Source organism: Denticeps clupeoides, unplaced genomic scaffold, assembly GCF_900700375.1.
Source record: "Denticeps clupeoides unplaced genomic scaffold, fDenClu1.1, whole genome shotgun sequence".
Lineage (NCBI taxonomy): Eukaryota > Metazoa > Chordata > Actinopteri > Clupeiformes > Denticipitidae > Denticeps > Denticeps clupeoides.
In genome coordinates, this window is record NW_021629743.1 from 106,511 (window position 1) to 122,975 (window position 16,465).

The 16,465-nt window shown below is 41.7% G+C and overlaps 1 protein-coding gene across 1 annotated transcript in view; it reads right to left on the minus strand.

Moving 5' to 3' along the window:
* The window catches only part of LOC114773210 (inactive N-acetylated-alpha-linked acidic dipeptidase-like protein 2), a gene marked incomplete at its 3' end in the record, with an annotated part of 115,053 nt that extends 106,377 nt beyond the window's left edge, over nucleotides 1-8,676 (minus strand). The window contains exon 1 of the mRNA XM_028965717.1: nucleotides 8,190-8,676. Coding sequence (XP_028821550.1) covers nucleotides 8,190-8,674 — 485 coding nt within the window. The remainder of the gene's footprint in view (nucleotides 1-8,189) is intronic.
* Between the last annotated feature and the right edge of the window lie 7,789 nt (nucleotides 8,677-16,465).

Sequence of the window (16,465 nt, forward strand, 5' to 3'; positions counted from 1 at the left end):
TTCAGGTCATGAGGACAGTTAGTGCATGTGCATCATTTAAATGGGGGAGAGAAAATGCACTATGGGAAGAGGAGGCAGTCCTTGGGTCTTGTAGTCTTGTAGAGTTTATTTGACATTTATCACGGACCTTAAGTTTACATGAACTTCTTCAGTAAAAATAAAAATATTCAGAATTCAAAGCGTTGACCTTCACAATCTTGTTTAGCTGTTTTGGCTGCACAATGGAGACTTACACAATAATGATCATGTGGTGTAGCTGATCAGTGAGTAATGCTTTTTGACAGACGTATGCTGTGGAGTCAAGTCTGCAAAAAAAAAAAAAAAATCTACCTGCTGTTAAAAATACAGGCGTAGGAAAGATAATGTTCCCAGTGATTAATTTAAAGCAACGTGAGTCATCTGAAAAGTTTACGCAACACCAAACAGACAAGTGCACAACTAAAAATAGATTCAACGTCCCATAAATAATGGGCAAATATGACAAGCCACTGAGGTGGTTGAAACCAAGAAGGATGAAAATTCCGGATAGCAGGCGGCATCTGTTACACAGCCGAGGTGTTTCATCCTCTCCTGTGGCATATGTGCAATCAGCAATTGCAGCCCGGCCTAAATATTACATAGGATGGCATTAAAGTAGTTCAACACCCCCCCCACCCCAGCCCAGCAGTCAGTAGTTCACTCATCCTATTAAGATGAAATGTGAACCCTGTAACCCTTCCAAGTGAAGGGGACTGTGCTGTTTGGGTAACCTCTGACCTCTGGGTCCCAGCCAGACTGTAATCCCGGAGAGTGTAATCACAGCACCTTTGTGCACCTAATGACGGGGCTAACGGCCCCTAGCCTCCCAATTACCCCCTTATGGGCTGATCTAATGGCAAGCCACCACTCCGAGAGCAATTAGACAGAGGCTTAGAGGCTCCTGTGTCTACCTGTGCCCCCTTGAAATGTAATGTACTCCAAACGGCTTGGATAAGAGGCTGGGCAGGAAGTCACATTCTCAGAGCGGCTCAAGAAGAATAAATAAGCAAATGCATTTGAAGAAAGAGAAAAGCAAGACAAACATCTGAGGTTGCAATTAAAACAACATCCCAGAAACAGGGCCTGCAGAGCCCTAGAGCTCAGGAAATGGTGCTGATGTTCATTTCAGACACCTGCAGCGCACCATGAGTTCAGCGGAGCTGTCTGGCACCCTTCAGACGTGACCTTTCCCTGATGCTTGTCTGTCTTGTCATATTTGAGCTGCGTGGGTGAAGAGGACCATGGGTGATGGGGGCCAGGGTGAGTGTCGAGACTGAATGTGCACACACTGCGGCGGCTACGGGAACAAGAGCCCGGACCGCAACCGCCACCGCCAGCCGCTTAATTATTCACATCCAGCTGGTGCCCACAGGGCACTCGGCTATCCAGGACACACGCACATAAAAAAAGAGAAGCAGTGCTGCTGAGAACCCTGGGGTGAAACTGATAGGTTTCTTACAGCAGCATTTAAATGGACAAGTCCAAGAGACGGGTCTTTTAAATAGAAGTTCAGATCTACGGCTCTTTTTTTTATTATTTTCTTAAGGACTTTTTGAACAGGTCATCAACAGCAAAATATGAAGTAGTGGATTTCACTCTATAAATGCAATTTGTTTGTAACTTTGGTTTCAGATTGGGTTCCTGCACAATATGCTGCCGGCTCCCACCATCACAGGCCGATATTTCCTTCTGATTGGAATGTACGAGAATGGTTTTTTAAGCACTGTGTAGTACTTTTTTAGACATTTATTCTCTTACCCAAAAGGCAGCTTCAGACTTCTCCTAATTTAATATGAAGGTCACGAGCGGGGCCAGATAACTGCACAATGCTGAAAACATTGTGCTCTTATCTCAATTCTCCATCCTCTGCTCTCCTCACATTATCTTGCATCTCTGACCATGGCTAAATAACCTGTTAAGTACCCCAATGACATTGCCTCAAGGGCTGCACCAGATAGAGCATTTTTTTTTCCTTCTTCTTATCCGACTGTTGTGTTTTTGGAGGCCAGTGAGAAAAATGTGACAATATGCCAGAGATATTGCGCCACCAATAAACAAAGAACAACAACGGGAGGTAATGTTTTTTCTTTTTTCTTCCAGAGCCTTCTCGGCAAGTGATCGAGTGTGTGATAAAATGTCTAGGTTGAGCCAGTCATGGGGACACAGTGAAATACGACAGCTCTGTCCTTATAAGGCCGCTGCGCAGGAGCCATGGGAACACTGTCACCCGCACTGTGTCTAACAACGACAGTGACCTGTGCAGAGCCTCTTCCGTAATCTCACATTTAATCACTATTTGTTTATAATGTCATGGGCTTAGAAAGGACGCTGCCAGATATCTAGCTGAGAGGGTCCCCATCTCCTGACATCCAAACTGACTCATAAAGCTCTAATTAGGTTGACCAGACATCGAGAAGATCCCAGGACAACCCTGTGATTTGTTTTAGGTGTTAAAAAAAAAAGCCCACGTGTCCTGGATTTTAGGTCAGAACGAATTAGCAGGAGTGCGCTAAATAGGGCAAGGCGCTCACTGATGCACACAACATGTAAACTGTGTTTTGGCAGCTCCCTCACAAAAATGACGGACTTTTTCTTTTTTTCAAAAGTCATACCATGGATCATGACCCGCTTGAGTTTTGGATAACAGCCTAGTGTTGCAGAGATCCAAAGGGCATGGTCATCACTTTGCAGAGAATGCTTAGAAAAAAAAAGAAATGGAAAGTATTTATTTACATACAGTACAGGACAAAAGTTTGGACACACCTTCTCATTCAATGTGTTTTCTTTATGTTCATGGCTATTTACATTGGTAGATTCTCAATGAAGGCATCAAAACTATGAATGAACACAAAACTATGAATGAACCATTTCAGGTGACGACCTCTTGAAGCTCATAGAGAGAATGCCAAGAGTGTACAAAGCAGTAACCAGAGCAAAGAAACTAGAATATAAAACATGTTTTCAGTTATTCACCATTTTTTGTTAAGTACATAACTCCACATGTGTTCATTCATAGTTTTGATGCCTTCAGTGAGAATCTATCAATGTAAATGGTCATGAAAATAAAGAAAACACATTGAACATTGAGAAGGTGTGTCCAAACTTTTGGCCTGTACTGTATATATACACGTATGAAACACATCAAATCAGATCAGAAGAATTAAATATAGAGCTAGCCCATACACTACAAATCACACATACAATTATTCCTCTATGAAATGTAACACATATAAAGGTTGGGGCAGTGGTGGCCTAGTGGTTATGGAAGTAATCAGAAGGTTGCCGGTTCAAAACCTGATCCACCAAGGTGCCACTGAGGTGCCACTGAGCAAAGCACTGTCATCACACACTGCTCCCCGGGTGCCTGTTGTGGCTGCCCACTGACCACTGATGACTTTGCATGACTTTGACCTCAGCCAATCAGACTTGCACATTATAAACCAATTCTTGTTTTGGGGGCGTCCAGACGTCCTCATTCAGTTTAAGGTAAATGCGTAAAGAAGATAAATAACCAATGCAAGCTCCGAGAAGAACTTAAAAACGATATAAAGGTGACCATAAGACTGTGAGAGCTCCATCAACCGCCAAAGAGAATCGCAAGGGCCATACCTCAACATGATACTTGCTCATCGTTATTGTACAGGGTGTTCTGCCAGCAAGGGGGGAAATGTGCCAAGTGAAAATATACAGCCAGAGCAATGGGCTATAATCCATCTGCCTGTATGAATTTAGTCTCTCTTTAAGTGCAAGGGGGACAAAGAGAAAGTGCCATCATGATTCCTCAGAGGTGGCAGTGGGCTCCGAATACAGACACTCTGATTAGATGGGCATTGTAACACGTTATTAATATTGATTTGCAGCCCCCAGGAATATCAATTTCATTCCGCTGCCATCGATTGCTGCTTGCATACCCTAATGATGGGCTTTTTGGCCTTGAGTTTGCCGCTCTGATGCTGAGTCGGTGAGGCAGCAGGAACTTCCTGCTCTACAAACAGAAGACAACGATGGGTACACAGCCAGGTCCCAAAGGGGAAATACAATATATCGACAGATATACAAAACTTACATTTTTATTATTACTTGCTAGGGCAAATGGAAAATTACTGATGTCTTTCTCGTATTATTTTGCCACTAGAATGTCTCACCATGAAACCCAGGTCCTTTGTTATTCTATTCCAAAGGCGTTCTGCCTTGAAGACTGCGAATCCAGCATTTCTCCAGGATGTGACACAATATTTCCGTAACAATGTGCCGCTCTAGTAATTGAAAAGTGCTCGATCACATTGTCATGCTGTTATGAAATGCATAATTCTGCCCCGTGCCCTGTGTGCTCAAATGAGTAGATATTTGTATTGTCTGTATATAGTTGGTCTCGCTGTCTGTGCAAACAGCCAGGGTGGAAAAATCGCGGCTGCTGTCAAGGCCGAGTGATGGGGGAGGAATATTCATCAGTCGTGGAAATACAGGGCACGCAAAAAAAAAAAAAAAAAAAAAAAAAAAGGGAAGCATTTAAGGCTCCCGCAATTCCTGTTGTACCTGTTATGGAGGGTTTTTTTTATGCTTAATTACATTCAAGTGTTTATATTCAAGGTGTGTGCGGGCACACACCCACACACACACACTTCAAAGGGCTGTAGTGATGTCCTTCGGAAAACACTCAGCTCCACTGAACACTGGGCACCAAGCAGAGTTCCTCATGCTAATTACAAGGGTGTTTGCATGAATGTAGAACTTTTTAAAAACTTTCTTCCACATGCCATAAGGCTAAAGTTCTAAACAGAACCGCTGGACACAAAGTCATTTGCAAGTTAAATGTAAAATCACGATGCACGGCATCCTAACCTCTGCATCTGAAGGGACACTTCATGCATTGCTGTAAAGACATTACAGCGGTGAAAGAAAGAAATTTTTTTTACGTGCTTTCAAGTTGGTTGCAAAAGAACAATCAGGCCGCAGGGAAAACATTAAGCAACAGATTGGAGTCTTCACTAAAAGCAATTAACCTGTAACACAACGAGGAGCGCCACATTAGGCTTAAACATAACATTATCATTCGTTATTTGGCACCTGCTTCCTCAAAAATACAATAATTTCTAAATGCAGCCACATCTCCTGCGGTGCCTCTGACTGGCACCCTACCAGCACGTTAATAAAGCCCTCACCAAAGATTAATAGAATTCACTCTATATAAATTACGCTTGGCCTTACCCTAAAAGCACTGTTTTCTAATCTAACTGAACGTGGAAAGTGCACAAGATCCCTCTTCTGATGCAGAAACCATGAGACTATTAGGATAAGCAGGATAATTAATCTGCTAGAGGTCCATCACTTAGGTAGACCTTGATTCGGAGGCAGGACCAGCTCTGGTTTCAGGAGCAGAATTATGTTTAGGTTCTTCATTGTGCCACTAGCAGTAGTGTTATCTTGCACACTGCACACACACACACACACACACACATACACACACACACACACACACAGAGTTTAAATTCAAGTGTGCTTCATGAAAGAGAAAAAAAAATGCAACCAATCCCAGTCCAATGGTCCTGTTTGTTTCTACTTGTATATTTGTCATATTGTTCCAAATCCTTTCAGACAACCCTATTTCTAGAACCCTAACCACAGAGCAGAGTTTCAAAGTGCTACCGTCTATTGTCATTTTTAGTCATTAAATAAACCCCTTGCGCAGTTGCCAGTGCTGACTGGACGCATCCACTTTATTGTGATCTTGACAGCGAGGCTCGCAAACGAAGATGCAGATTACTTAAATCAGGGTCGGGCCTTTCTGAAATCATGCGTAAAACGTTGCTTTCAGGGTAATTAATTAATTATCGGACTAAAATGCAGCACCACAGCCTTTTACCTGCTACAATCATTGCGAATAAACATGACCTGTGCAACCCCGCTGGATTAGATAATTTTTTTTACGTGGACGCCCACATGAACTCATTAATTCACATGCAGGTTCCACTGAACCAGCACCTGAGGTGAAATTCTGATTCTTCGTATGAGTGTTTAGTAACGATGTTAAGCAATAACGAAGATTGATAAACAAGCAGTGAATTATTTAGTTCCTTTCAACCATAAAATGGTCTTGGTTGAATAAAGGGCAAATGCACTTTTTCCCGTATTATGTAAACACAAGCGGAACTGACCTCTTGTCACGCCTCATCTGCATGTTACGCAACTCATGCACCTTAAACGCCCGCAGATATCGCAAAACAAAGACCAATCTAGCATTTCTACAGATCCCCTATACTGGCACACTGGAAAAAGGTAAGAATCAATGCACTTCTTTTCCCACTTTATAATTGGTCCCACGCACCCTGCTGATAATGTGCGGCCTCAGACACCCCGCAGATCTCCACGCCGTCCCTGGCACTATTATGTTTTTTTTTAGGGGAAAAGGCTATGTGCACTGAATATCTAGCAGTATCAATTACCAAGTGTAATTAGGAGTGAGTGTCTTGGGGAAAAATACCATTAGAGAGGACCAAACAGTGGGAAAGGCACTTCATCCAGGGATTTTTTCTGGCTAATCCAATTTCACTGTAACTGTTTCTCTACCCGCATGCTCTTTGAAGTGTAAATAGGAGCCAAATCTAGGAAGTAAACATAAGGGCACAGCAAAGAAATATCACTGTCACAACACAAGAGCCTATTCAGGGCTACACAATGTGCCAGCGAGCACAGGGACAATGCAGTGGGACGTGCATTTTAATGCCTCATCCTTTTCAAAAAGAGAACGTGTCCGTTCCAGTTCGCGATTGCCACCCGGCAAACGGACAAGAACGGAAAACCCAAAATACGGCCGGACTCGGATCTGCAAGCCACGGTCGCCGATAATTACGTTATTAGCATTTGTATCGAACCAATCAGGCCCGGGAAGAGCTGCTTAGCCTTCTTTCTCTCGCTCTCAGCCGGGTGTGGTTTCGTGCTTTCACTTATTCACGGTGTTCTTTGCGTAACACCCCCCACCCCCTGATATTAGCTACCAGAAAATCATCTTTCTCAAAAAGAGCACAATTGTCCCAATGAGATCTTTATCTCCTGTGCCCATAAGGACCCTAATGCAATTATCTTTGTAAATATGCCCTTATTTCCACGAAGCAAGTAATGAATATTAAGCACGCAAGTTTAGACGTGTTGTCTAAGTGATGAAAATGTGTTTTGTTTTCCTCCTCTAGCCTCTTAGGCCATTACAATGCCTCACATTTTTCTTCCTAACACAAAGCTGTAGAGCCGTTCTGTCAGTGGTGGCGATTGAAAAATAAATGTGACTAAATAAATAATAAAGACACAAAAAGGAAAAGACTGCTCCAGTATGGGATTGTCTCAGTTCAGCGGAGACTATCTTACCGAAACAAATATACATGCAATTCCTGATCCTTGGCTCAAAAACAATATCACGTCACTGGAGTCTCGTCGGCATTTAATTTAACATTAGTAGCTGCTCGGGAGACCCCTCTCAGCCTGGCAGCCTTGGCACAGCTTGGCTTGGAGTGAACAAGGCTGCTTGTCACTTGTGGGGACAGCCGGCGCTGTGCTTGGGCTCCAGTCTTTGTTGAAGGTGTGCAGGTTCCTGCGAGCTGCCCTCATCTGCGCTCCTGGAATATCTAATGTAGGGCGGTACCAGTCTCCAACACAAACACAATTCACCCACGATCACACCTACACATGTATACACATACACACATACACAATCGCTCTCTCCGCAAGGCGAGTAAATTATTAAAGAGTCTACTTATATTCGGTACAATATTTAGTATAATTAAATTAATGAGCCAAAACAACAAAAAAGGTTTTTGCTGTTTGTTTTGTTGAAGTGCTATTACATTGACAGACTGATGCATTTCCAGTAAAACAAGGTAATTATGGTGAATATCGTACTTAAAATAATGCCAATGTATCCTTGACCTCCTATATAGTGCATGTTCTAAATCAGCACCACGGACAACAAAACGCATTACAAAACTATTAACGTAGTAAATGCAAACAATAAACCCATGCAATAAGGACTTCAAAACTGAAACATTTAGGGAAGTTGGGTGATTTTCAAAAGTTCCTCTCAATGGCAATATGAGAAGGTAATATCTGACCATATTCAACTGGCTGAGCGCAATCTTAAAAAATATATATATATATTTATGAATATGGCTTGACATACTTACCTGTTCAGCATCTGCATTTCCTGAGCCCTGATACCATTCAGAATGTTATCCAGGACCTTTGGATCTGATATTGGCCCAGCTGTTTGCTTGCCCATGCTGTGGGCAACAAGACCAATAAACAGTCCCAAAGTGAAAATCCCAGCCCCTGCCAGGAAGTACTTGGCCATGCAGCTAAAGCTTCTCCTCTGGCCCTTGGACCCATAGTGGGACACAAAGTCAGCATCCTCCTGCAGCCGTTCAAATCGGCCGTGAGGCGAAACCGAGGGCTGGATGGGCTCAAAGTCAGTGTCTGCTCCCCCTCTGGCCAAGTTGCCAATGGATGGGTGACCCGCGCTTTTCAGCTCATAGTGGTCCTGGCCCGGCTCCTCCAGCTCCCTCTCCATCTCCCACTCCAGGTCCAGAGATGCAGTCCGCAGCTCCACACTGTCATGATCTTGCAGGCGACGAGGTCCAGTGTGACCAGCATACATCTTTGTGTAAGCCATGTCTTCACCTACACACACAACACAGATGATGCAACAGTGATAAAAGTCCTTCTCATAAATAGCTAAAATTTGAAGTGAGAGGTAGAAACATGGATGGTAAAGTAGATTTTCTTTGGACACTAATACATTTAATATTGTTGCTGACCAACCATTCAAACACAGTCACACGCATGAGCAAGAAATAAAAGTAGATGTAAAAGCTATGCACAGACAAAAATAAATAATAATATGACTACACCTGACATATATTGTCTGGCAAATTAATGTGAATGTGTTTAACAATCTCAACCCCTGTTTCTTCAGCCAGCAACATAGACTTAAAATATACTGTTAACAGATTTATAATGTGCAGCTGCTTAAAACGCCATAAAAAATAATGGGACCAAATGCATAAAATGAGTATTATTTCTTAATATGACACTCAAGCAATGTGATTCTAACACCAAAAAGGCAACATCTCTATTCATTAGGAGTTACAGGAGACTAAGGGATTACAATACTATGCCCCTTCTGGATATTGAGCATTTCACACATTCTGAAATGTGATTTGACAGTGAAAGAGTTCTCTTTGAACTGAGCCTTTGCAGGAAAAAAAGCATGAAAAGTGGAAATAAGACAGTAAAGAAATCCCTTTCTACATCAATCTCCATCACGCCACAAAGCCTCCATAATTTGGTGTGAAGATGCAGAGGAGAGGTCCCTTGGCCAGCATAAAAGACTTGCATTTAAACTCTGACCCCCTAGCCTGGCAGAGAGATGGGGTGTACGGCTCCCGTCTCCTCCTGTTGTCATTACCAAGTATGGTTCAGGCTGAGGAGAGCCCAATCCCTTCTTTCAGGAATGACAGATGACATTCCATCATGGAGACGTCAGCAATTTAACGCCTTTCAACTCAGCAACAGAGCCATCAATTAGACTGCGATGTATATACCTACTCTGACTTTTACCCATGATTGATGGGCTGCTGAGACCTGAGATGCCAGAGCGGCAGCATTTCGAACATGTCTGAGCTCGTTATCATAATCAGAATATTAAACTCTGTATAAGTAGAGAAAAAAGAAACTGCTGCGTAGCAACTACGTCCTGATTAGAGGTGACAATAAGATAATTATCAGTACAATTCACTTAGAAATCTCTACCTCGGGGCATATTTGCTAAAGTCATGTCAAAAATGTTGCCAGGATTTACCTTCTTGCTAGTTATGTGAATTTTGTAGAGGAGGAACTAACCACTCAAACAACCCTGTTTGTTTTGTTGTCCAGAAGACAATGAACAAAGTTTAAAATGGGAGGTGCCAACTGGCATGAGTAACAGCTCCCACACACCTTACTTCCACAATCTGGACAATGAAATCCCACTGCGGACATTCAGTCACAAGTGCAGTATAGTGCAAGCAGCGTTGCCAGATTCCTGATTAATTCAACATTAGGTCATCCAAAAATGGGCCTCAACACAACACACAAAACTGCCAATGCATTAATTAATTACATTAATTCAGCTGCCATAACTACACAACATGCTTAAATAACATTTGGGTTTGACATTACTTGTTATCACTTATCTTCTTCGCGTATTCCCCTTTGTTTCATTTGTTCAGATACAATAAACACTGTCATAGTTTGAAATCTGTAGACACCTCAGGACCAATGTCAGCTAAAGGATCAAGTTTGCAGAGGCTTTATTTGCACTTTATTCAAGAATTATGATTGGCAAACTTGTGAGCCTTAGATTCCCGAAAGTCCCACTAAAATGTGTCTTATATGGCACAACAAAAATATCCCCACTAATTACTGATGGTCCTCTGGCTGTCACCCCATCATAATACATTTTGGTACAAATGATGAAGCAGTACCTTTCACTTTTTTAACACATTCTCTCATAAAATGACAAGCAAATAATAATGTTTCCATATTCACAGTGTAGTTCATTGAACCCAGTCTTCATCTAATGTAATATGTTTGTAATACAATGCATATGTATAAAAGTCACACATGTGACCAGATTTTATTTATTTATTTGTTTGTTGTGATGAATGTCAATCTCAGCTCCAAAACGCCAGAAGAGTGCTTGAGGCGCTCAGGACAACATGCCAGGAAAGGCAGGGCTAACAGTCATCAGGCTCACTCATGTCTCCTGTCCTGACCTCCGTACCACATCCCTCTGGACTGGTCATGACTCTGTGTGTATTATGCAGCCGCAGTATATTTCAGTATAAGTGTCATAAAAAGCATGCTCAGAGAGCTAATAAAAATGGCTGAGATTTGCATCACAATCAGAAAAGTGTGATTCCAAAGTCCTAGCCTGGTTACATACAGTTTCTGTGGTGCTGTGCACGCGTATTGATAAATGCATGAATCCACAAAAAAAAAAAAATGGATTGGCAGTAACTTTGTTGAGATATATGTGAAGGTACAAGTCGGGGTTTGTATTGACAGAAGTGCTTGTATTGACCGGCTGGAGGAAGGAGAGAGAGTGAAAATTCCCTGGCAATGGCCCATTTACCCGCCATCTACGCTGACACGACCTTGTCAGTTGCCTTAGTTACAGAGTCAGCTGCCAATCAACTCAGCTGTTGCACATTTCAGTGCGTGACAGGAAAACAGTGTTGTGTGAGACCTTGAAGCTAATAAGATGGGATTGTGTGTCACAACGACAACTAATCTGGCAGAAAATGTGTACACTGATAAAAGCTGAAATCATTAATAGTGTGTGTTTATTAATACATTTATTTATCTGAAAGGTAAATTTTAAGCTCTAGACATCAGTGACAAGGCAGGTTTCTAGGCTGTTCACTGCATGCAGCTCATGAAGGTGAACTGCCACGCCCTCAGCCCAGGTCACCGTCTCACGTCTTTTGACTCAGATCCAGATATCTGATCGTTCCCATGAAATACCATGCACCACTGGCATAATACAATCACATACATACAACTCATGCAATGTTGACCTTGCCCTTGAGGACAGTGGTGGCCTAGTGAGTAAGAAAGGAGACCGGTGTTTGGAAGGTTTCTGGTTCGAATACCGAGGTGCCAAGGTGCCACTGAGCAAAGCACCGTCCCCACACACCCTGGGCGCCTGTCATGGCTGCCCACTGCTCACCCACTGTGATGGTTAAAAGCAGAGGACACATTTTATTTTGTGCACCGTGTGCTGTGCTAGAGTGTATCACAATGACAATCACTTCACTTTCACTTTCAATGTAAAGCAGAAGACACATTTCGTTTTGTGCACCATGTTTCACAATCACCTCACTTTAACTTGACCTGGCCTCCGAATTCCCTAATCACAAATCAGTAGAAAAACTAGATAAACACCTCTGAACTTTTAAAAGATCTGCTGCTATCATACCGTAGGACTCCTTTTGCCTCCTTTGCTAAGCAGGTGATTTAAAGCACAAAGAGCAACTACATTAGTTCTAGAGTACTGAAAAACCTGCCAAATATGGGTCATGCAGCTCCAGGACAGCCTTCAGATTTTTTAAATAGTGAAAGTCTTCAGTTAATTATTTTGATGGGAAAGGTCATAACATAAAGCTTTTCACATACAAGTATCATACCCGGGAGGACAGGAACATAATTAATGAAAATCAGAACATTTGACAGATATATTTGGATGTCTGACAGGTCCTGTGCTATTTCTTGAACATATTGATGCAATTTTCCTTTTGCTTTCGGTTGATGTGATGTGTTTATAAATGCTAGTTAAGAAACAGTTGAAAACCCACTTGTTTAAAAAGTATTTCAGACGGGTCTAACACTAAGACACGCACATGCACACACACACTGCACAAAATAAAAATAAATAAATAAAATATTTCGTCTAGCACTTAACAATTCCCTAGCATGTTCTATTCCTGACAAGTTAGGCCATATCAGATTTGTAACTCAAAATCTATAGAATTGTTGGTGTCTTCCTCTTGTAAGTTGCTTTGGATAAAAGCATCTGCTAAGTAAAGTAAAGTAAAGTAAAGTAAAGAAGTTATAGTTGCAACTAAATCTAAGTGTTCTCTACGTAATGTAGAACATCGAAACACAGATTGTGGTACGATTCTATTTGTGTGTTTTTACCAGGCATATTGCGGTAGGTACTTTTATTTTAGAGTAAATTTTAGATTTCATGTGCCTGGAATGCATTGGCAAGTCACCTCTGAACTTTCATGAGTATGAACTCATGAGTATGAAACAGCATTTCATATTTCTATGTCCCCACTCCTCAGCAAGTTTATGTGCTTCTTTCCATAAACTCTGTTGGTTTCCTATCAGGTCATTAGGAACTAGAGCCAGAAGACAACCACAGACCAGTGATGGAAGACGCGACCCTGAGCCAGCTAAGGAGGACAAAGGGGAATTTAAGGCAAAAGTTTCCAGTATCCATTTAAAGCAAGCATCTGGCTCCATCTCCAGAATATGTTGCTGGCCCCAAGCCACTGGAGCAAACCTTTATTTTTATGGAATGTATGAATAAAATATGCAGCCCTGAGGGGTTGGGAGGAATGAATAGTGGTTTATGGATCCTCACACATTAAATATCAATGTACATCAGCCTTGTCTGCGAATGTCAGACAAGAAAACAAATACACAGTCCATATGTACATTTCTCTTCAGCTGAGCTTGCAACATTATGGATGGAGCCCTGCAACGGTGGCATCTTATTTCCTGCTTATAAGCAAGCTAGATTCATTACGTATTGCTCCAAATCATTGGCTCCTTGTGTCATTCACTTAAAGGAATTTTAAAAAGAGCTTCCCAGGAAAGATTTGCAGTGTAAAAAAAAAAAACAGTACAGGTTTATCCAAATAGATATCCTGGTGTAGTTTATGGACAGCTATTATCTCTCCAGAGACACATGTAACATATTTGGATCAATAAAGAGAAGTTAAAAGCACTGCAAGCACCCAGGAGAAGAAATCTGATTCAGGAGATAAATAACCTGTTTTCGCCGCTTATTAACAATAACGCCAGATCAATTACCAGCATGCATTGAATTCGGCTTCAAGAGAAAATAATCCAACTTTGAGTCAAAGCAAACATTCATTTTGGACTGCTCTAATGCAACACAAGGGTTATTGGGCAAATCCATCAGGACAAACCATAATGTGGGATATTGTACACATTTGTATCCTGCAAAATGTGCGATAGGGCACATTTGTTAGGGAGCCTGTGAGTGAACATGGCTTTGACCATCTGAAATAAATTATAGCTGGCACTCAGATCATTAGAGTTCGACTTAGACTAACAATCGTTCATTAAAATTCTATGGAATTCAACAAAGGGGAGTAGAAAGGTGTTTCTTTTTCACCAAGTCACCTTTGTGACTAACGGCCGCAGAGAAACAGCATGACTGTATTGTTAGCTTGATTGAGACTTTGAGTGGCTTTTTCAGGACTAACGTCTCTGTGAGCTCTACAATTCTCATTGAGGGGTGCAAAATGAAAGTGTAGAATATGTAGGAAGGATTTTTAAATTTAGATATAATGTAAAATCCATACTTGTTCCACATAACACCTCAGGAATCTGCACTATGCAGCCTCTAAATATTATTCAGTAGGAGCATCTAAAAATTATTCATGTAACAAAGGCATTGAATGGGTGCCTAAACTGGACCTAGCGGGTGTGGGTTAAAACCATCTGAATCTAATTTGTGTGGGATACGTGTCACTTCAAATCAATACTGAGTGTCCGTGAGCAATGACCCTTGTCCTATAAAGAAAGTGTATCTGCCCTGATGCACCACAGTGAATGGTTGATGGGTATGAAAATCACCATAGGCCAGACGAACTGAACCCCTACCGGAAATTTTGGAGAGACAGCAGTTCCAACGCCATAAGAGTAACAGACAATTGCTCAAGATCAATAAATCAGATGTTTTAATCATGCATTAAAGCTGTTGAAAATGATGTGGTATCATTGATCAAACACGAAAGCATGCTTTGGGTCCTTCATGGTTCGAGCAGCAGATCTGCTTCACACTACATGGCATTTTATGTGAGCATAAGAGGTATATCTGTCACATCATTGAAAATGTCTCATGGGGCTGATCACAGTGTAACATTAAGTTTTATAACTTGCCCCTCATTTTTTTTTTGTCTTAAAGAGGAAGATATATATATACACACACATTTTCATTAAAGCTGTGCGGACTGCAGAATTGGGTACATAAAAACACCAAATGAGAACATATTTTACAGGAGTGATATTGTCACGGGTGGGCTGGACATGGCATGTTGGAGGACGCATTTGCATGATCACAGGACAGGGGTTTAATATAAAATACACGAAACAGGGGAACATCTACACGCACAATGACCCGACAGCGAACAGACACGAATAGGATAGTTTTATACAATTATATAAATATACACCAGGTGAACACGATCAGGGAACATTGCACAAGACGAACATGAAACTCCGGTGCGGACTCCGGATCCGGAGTAACCCCTGCCGGTCTGGATCATGACAGTACTCCCCCCTCAAAGGCACTACCACCTGGGAGTGCCCACAAAACGGTCCATGAAACAGACACGAACAGGATAGTTTTATACAATTATATAAATAGACAGCAGGTGAACACGATCAGGGAACATTACACAGGACGAACATGAAACTCCGGTCCGAACTCCGGATCCGGACTAACCCCTGCCGGTCCGGATCATGACAGATATCCATCTCTCCAGTCATTTACATTTACATTTACGGCATTTGGCAGACGCCCTTATCCAGAGCGACTTACAACGTGCTTTCAAGAAAGAGAATGTAGAAAATCTGTGATAAGGTGCACTTAAGATGTTTTTCTTGTAGCTTCTGTTCACTAATCAAGGTGGTCATAGCTTAGCATTAGAATGCAGTATATACATGTAAGAATATTCCTCTGATCATTATTCTGATGGGTTCAAAATGTGAGGGTAATAACCTGGAATTGGGCCATTTTTCATCTGCCCTGCTCAGTCCCATAAACTCATAGAGAAGCATCCCATGCAAACAACAGGCTTTTAATTGGTCAAAGGTTACCCTCAGATCTGAAGGGCCCGACCAGCATGGCTGAGCTTCTCCTTCCTCTTTGAAGGGGACATGTACACACTCCCTCCCTGCCAACCGCTAAAACATCGTTTGATCCCTGCCATCATGTGCTCAGTCCACCAAAGCAAATGAAATGCTAATACAAAACATAACCCAGGACATCATTTATCAAAATTAAAGGTGGGTACACATCCCTATGGAGAAGCCATATGCTTCCCAGTTTACTCCATTAGGTTCATTAAATGATGCTGGTCCATTAATTACATATCAGGTTAGTCAGTCAGGGGCTGGACAAGATTTCCACAGAACCGTGTGACCATTTAATGACACTTTCTTAGTTATTGGCAATGCAACTCATTTGAAAAAATTATCTAAGGAATGGTAGTAGCCTAGTGGGTAACACACTTGCCTATGAACCAGAAGACTGCAGAGTCACAGGTTCAAACCCCACTTAATACCATTGTGTCCCTGAGCAAGACACTTAACCCTAAGTTGCTCCAGGGGGACTGTCCCTGTAACTACTGATTGTAAGTCGCTCTGGATAAGAGCGTCTGATAAATGCCGTAAATGTAAATGAAATCTCTGAAATGTTAATTAGATGTGCACAGACAAATGAAGAATATTTTCATGCAAAAACATAATTCTGAAAACAATCTCATTTGTAGAACACTGATTTAAAATATTATTACCATACTGCCACTTAAATCAAGTAAATATGTAGATTATTTTAATATATTATTAATACTTCAAAATGGTTTCGCAATTATCTTTTTGC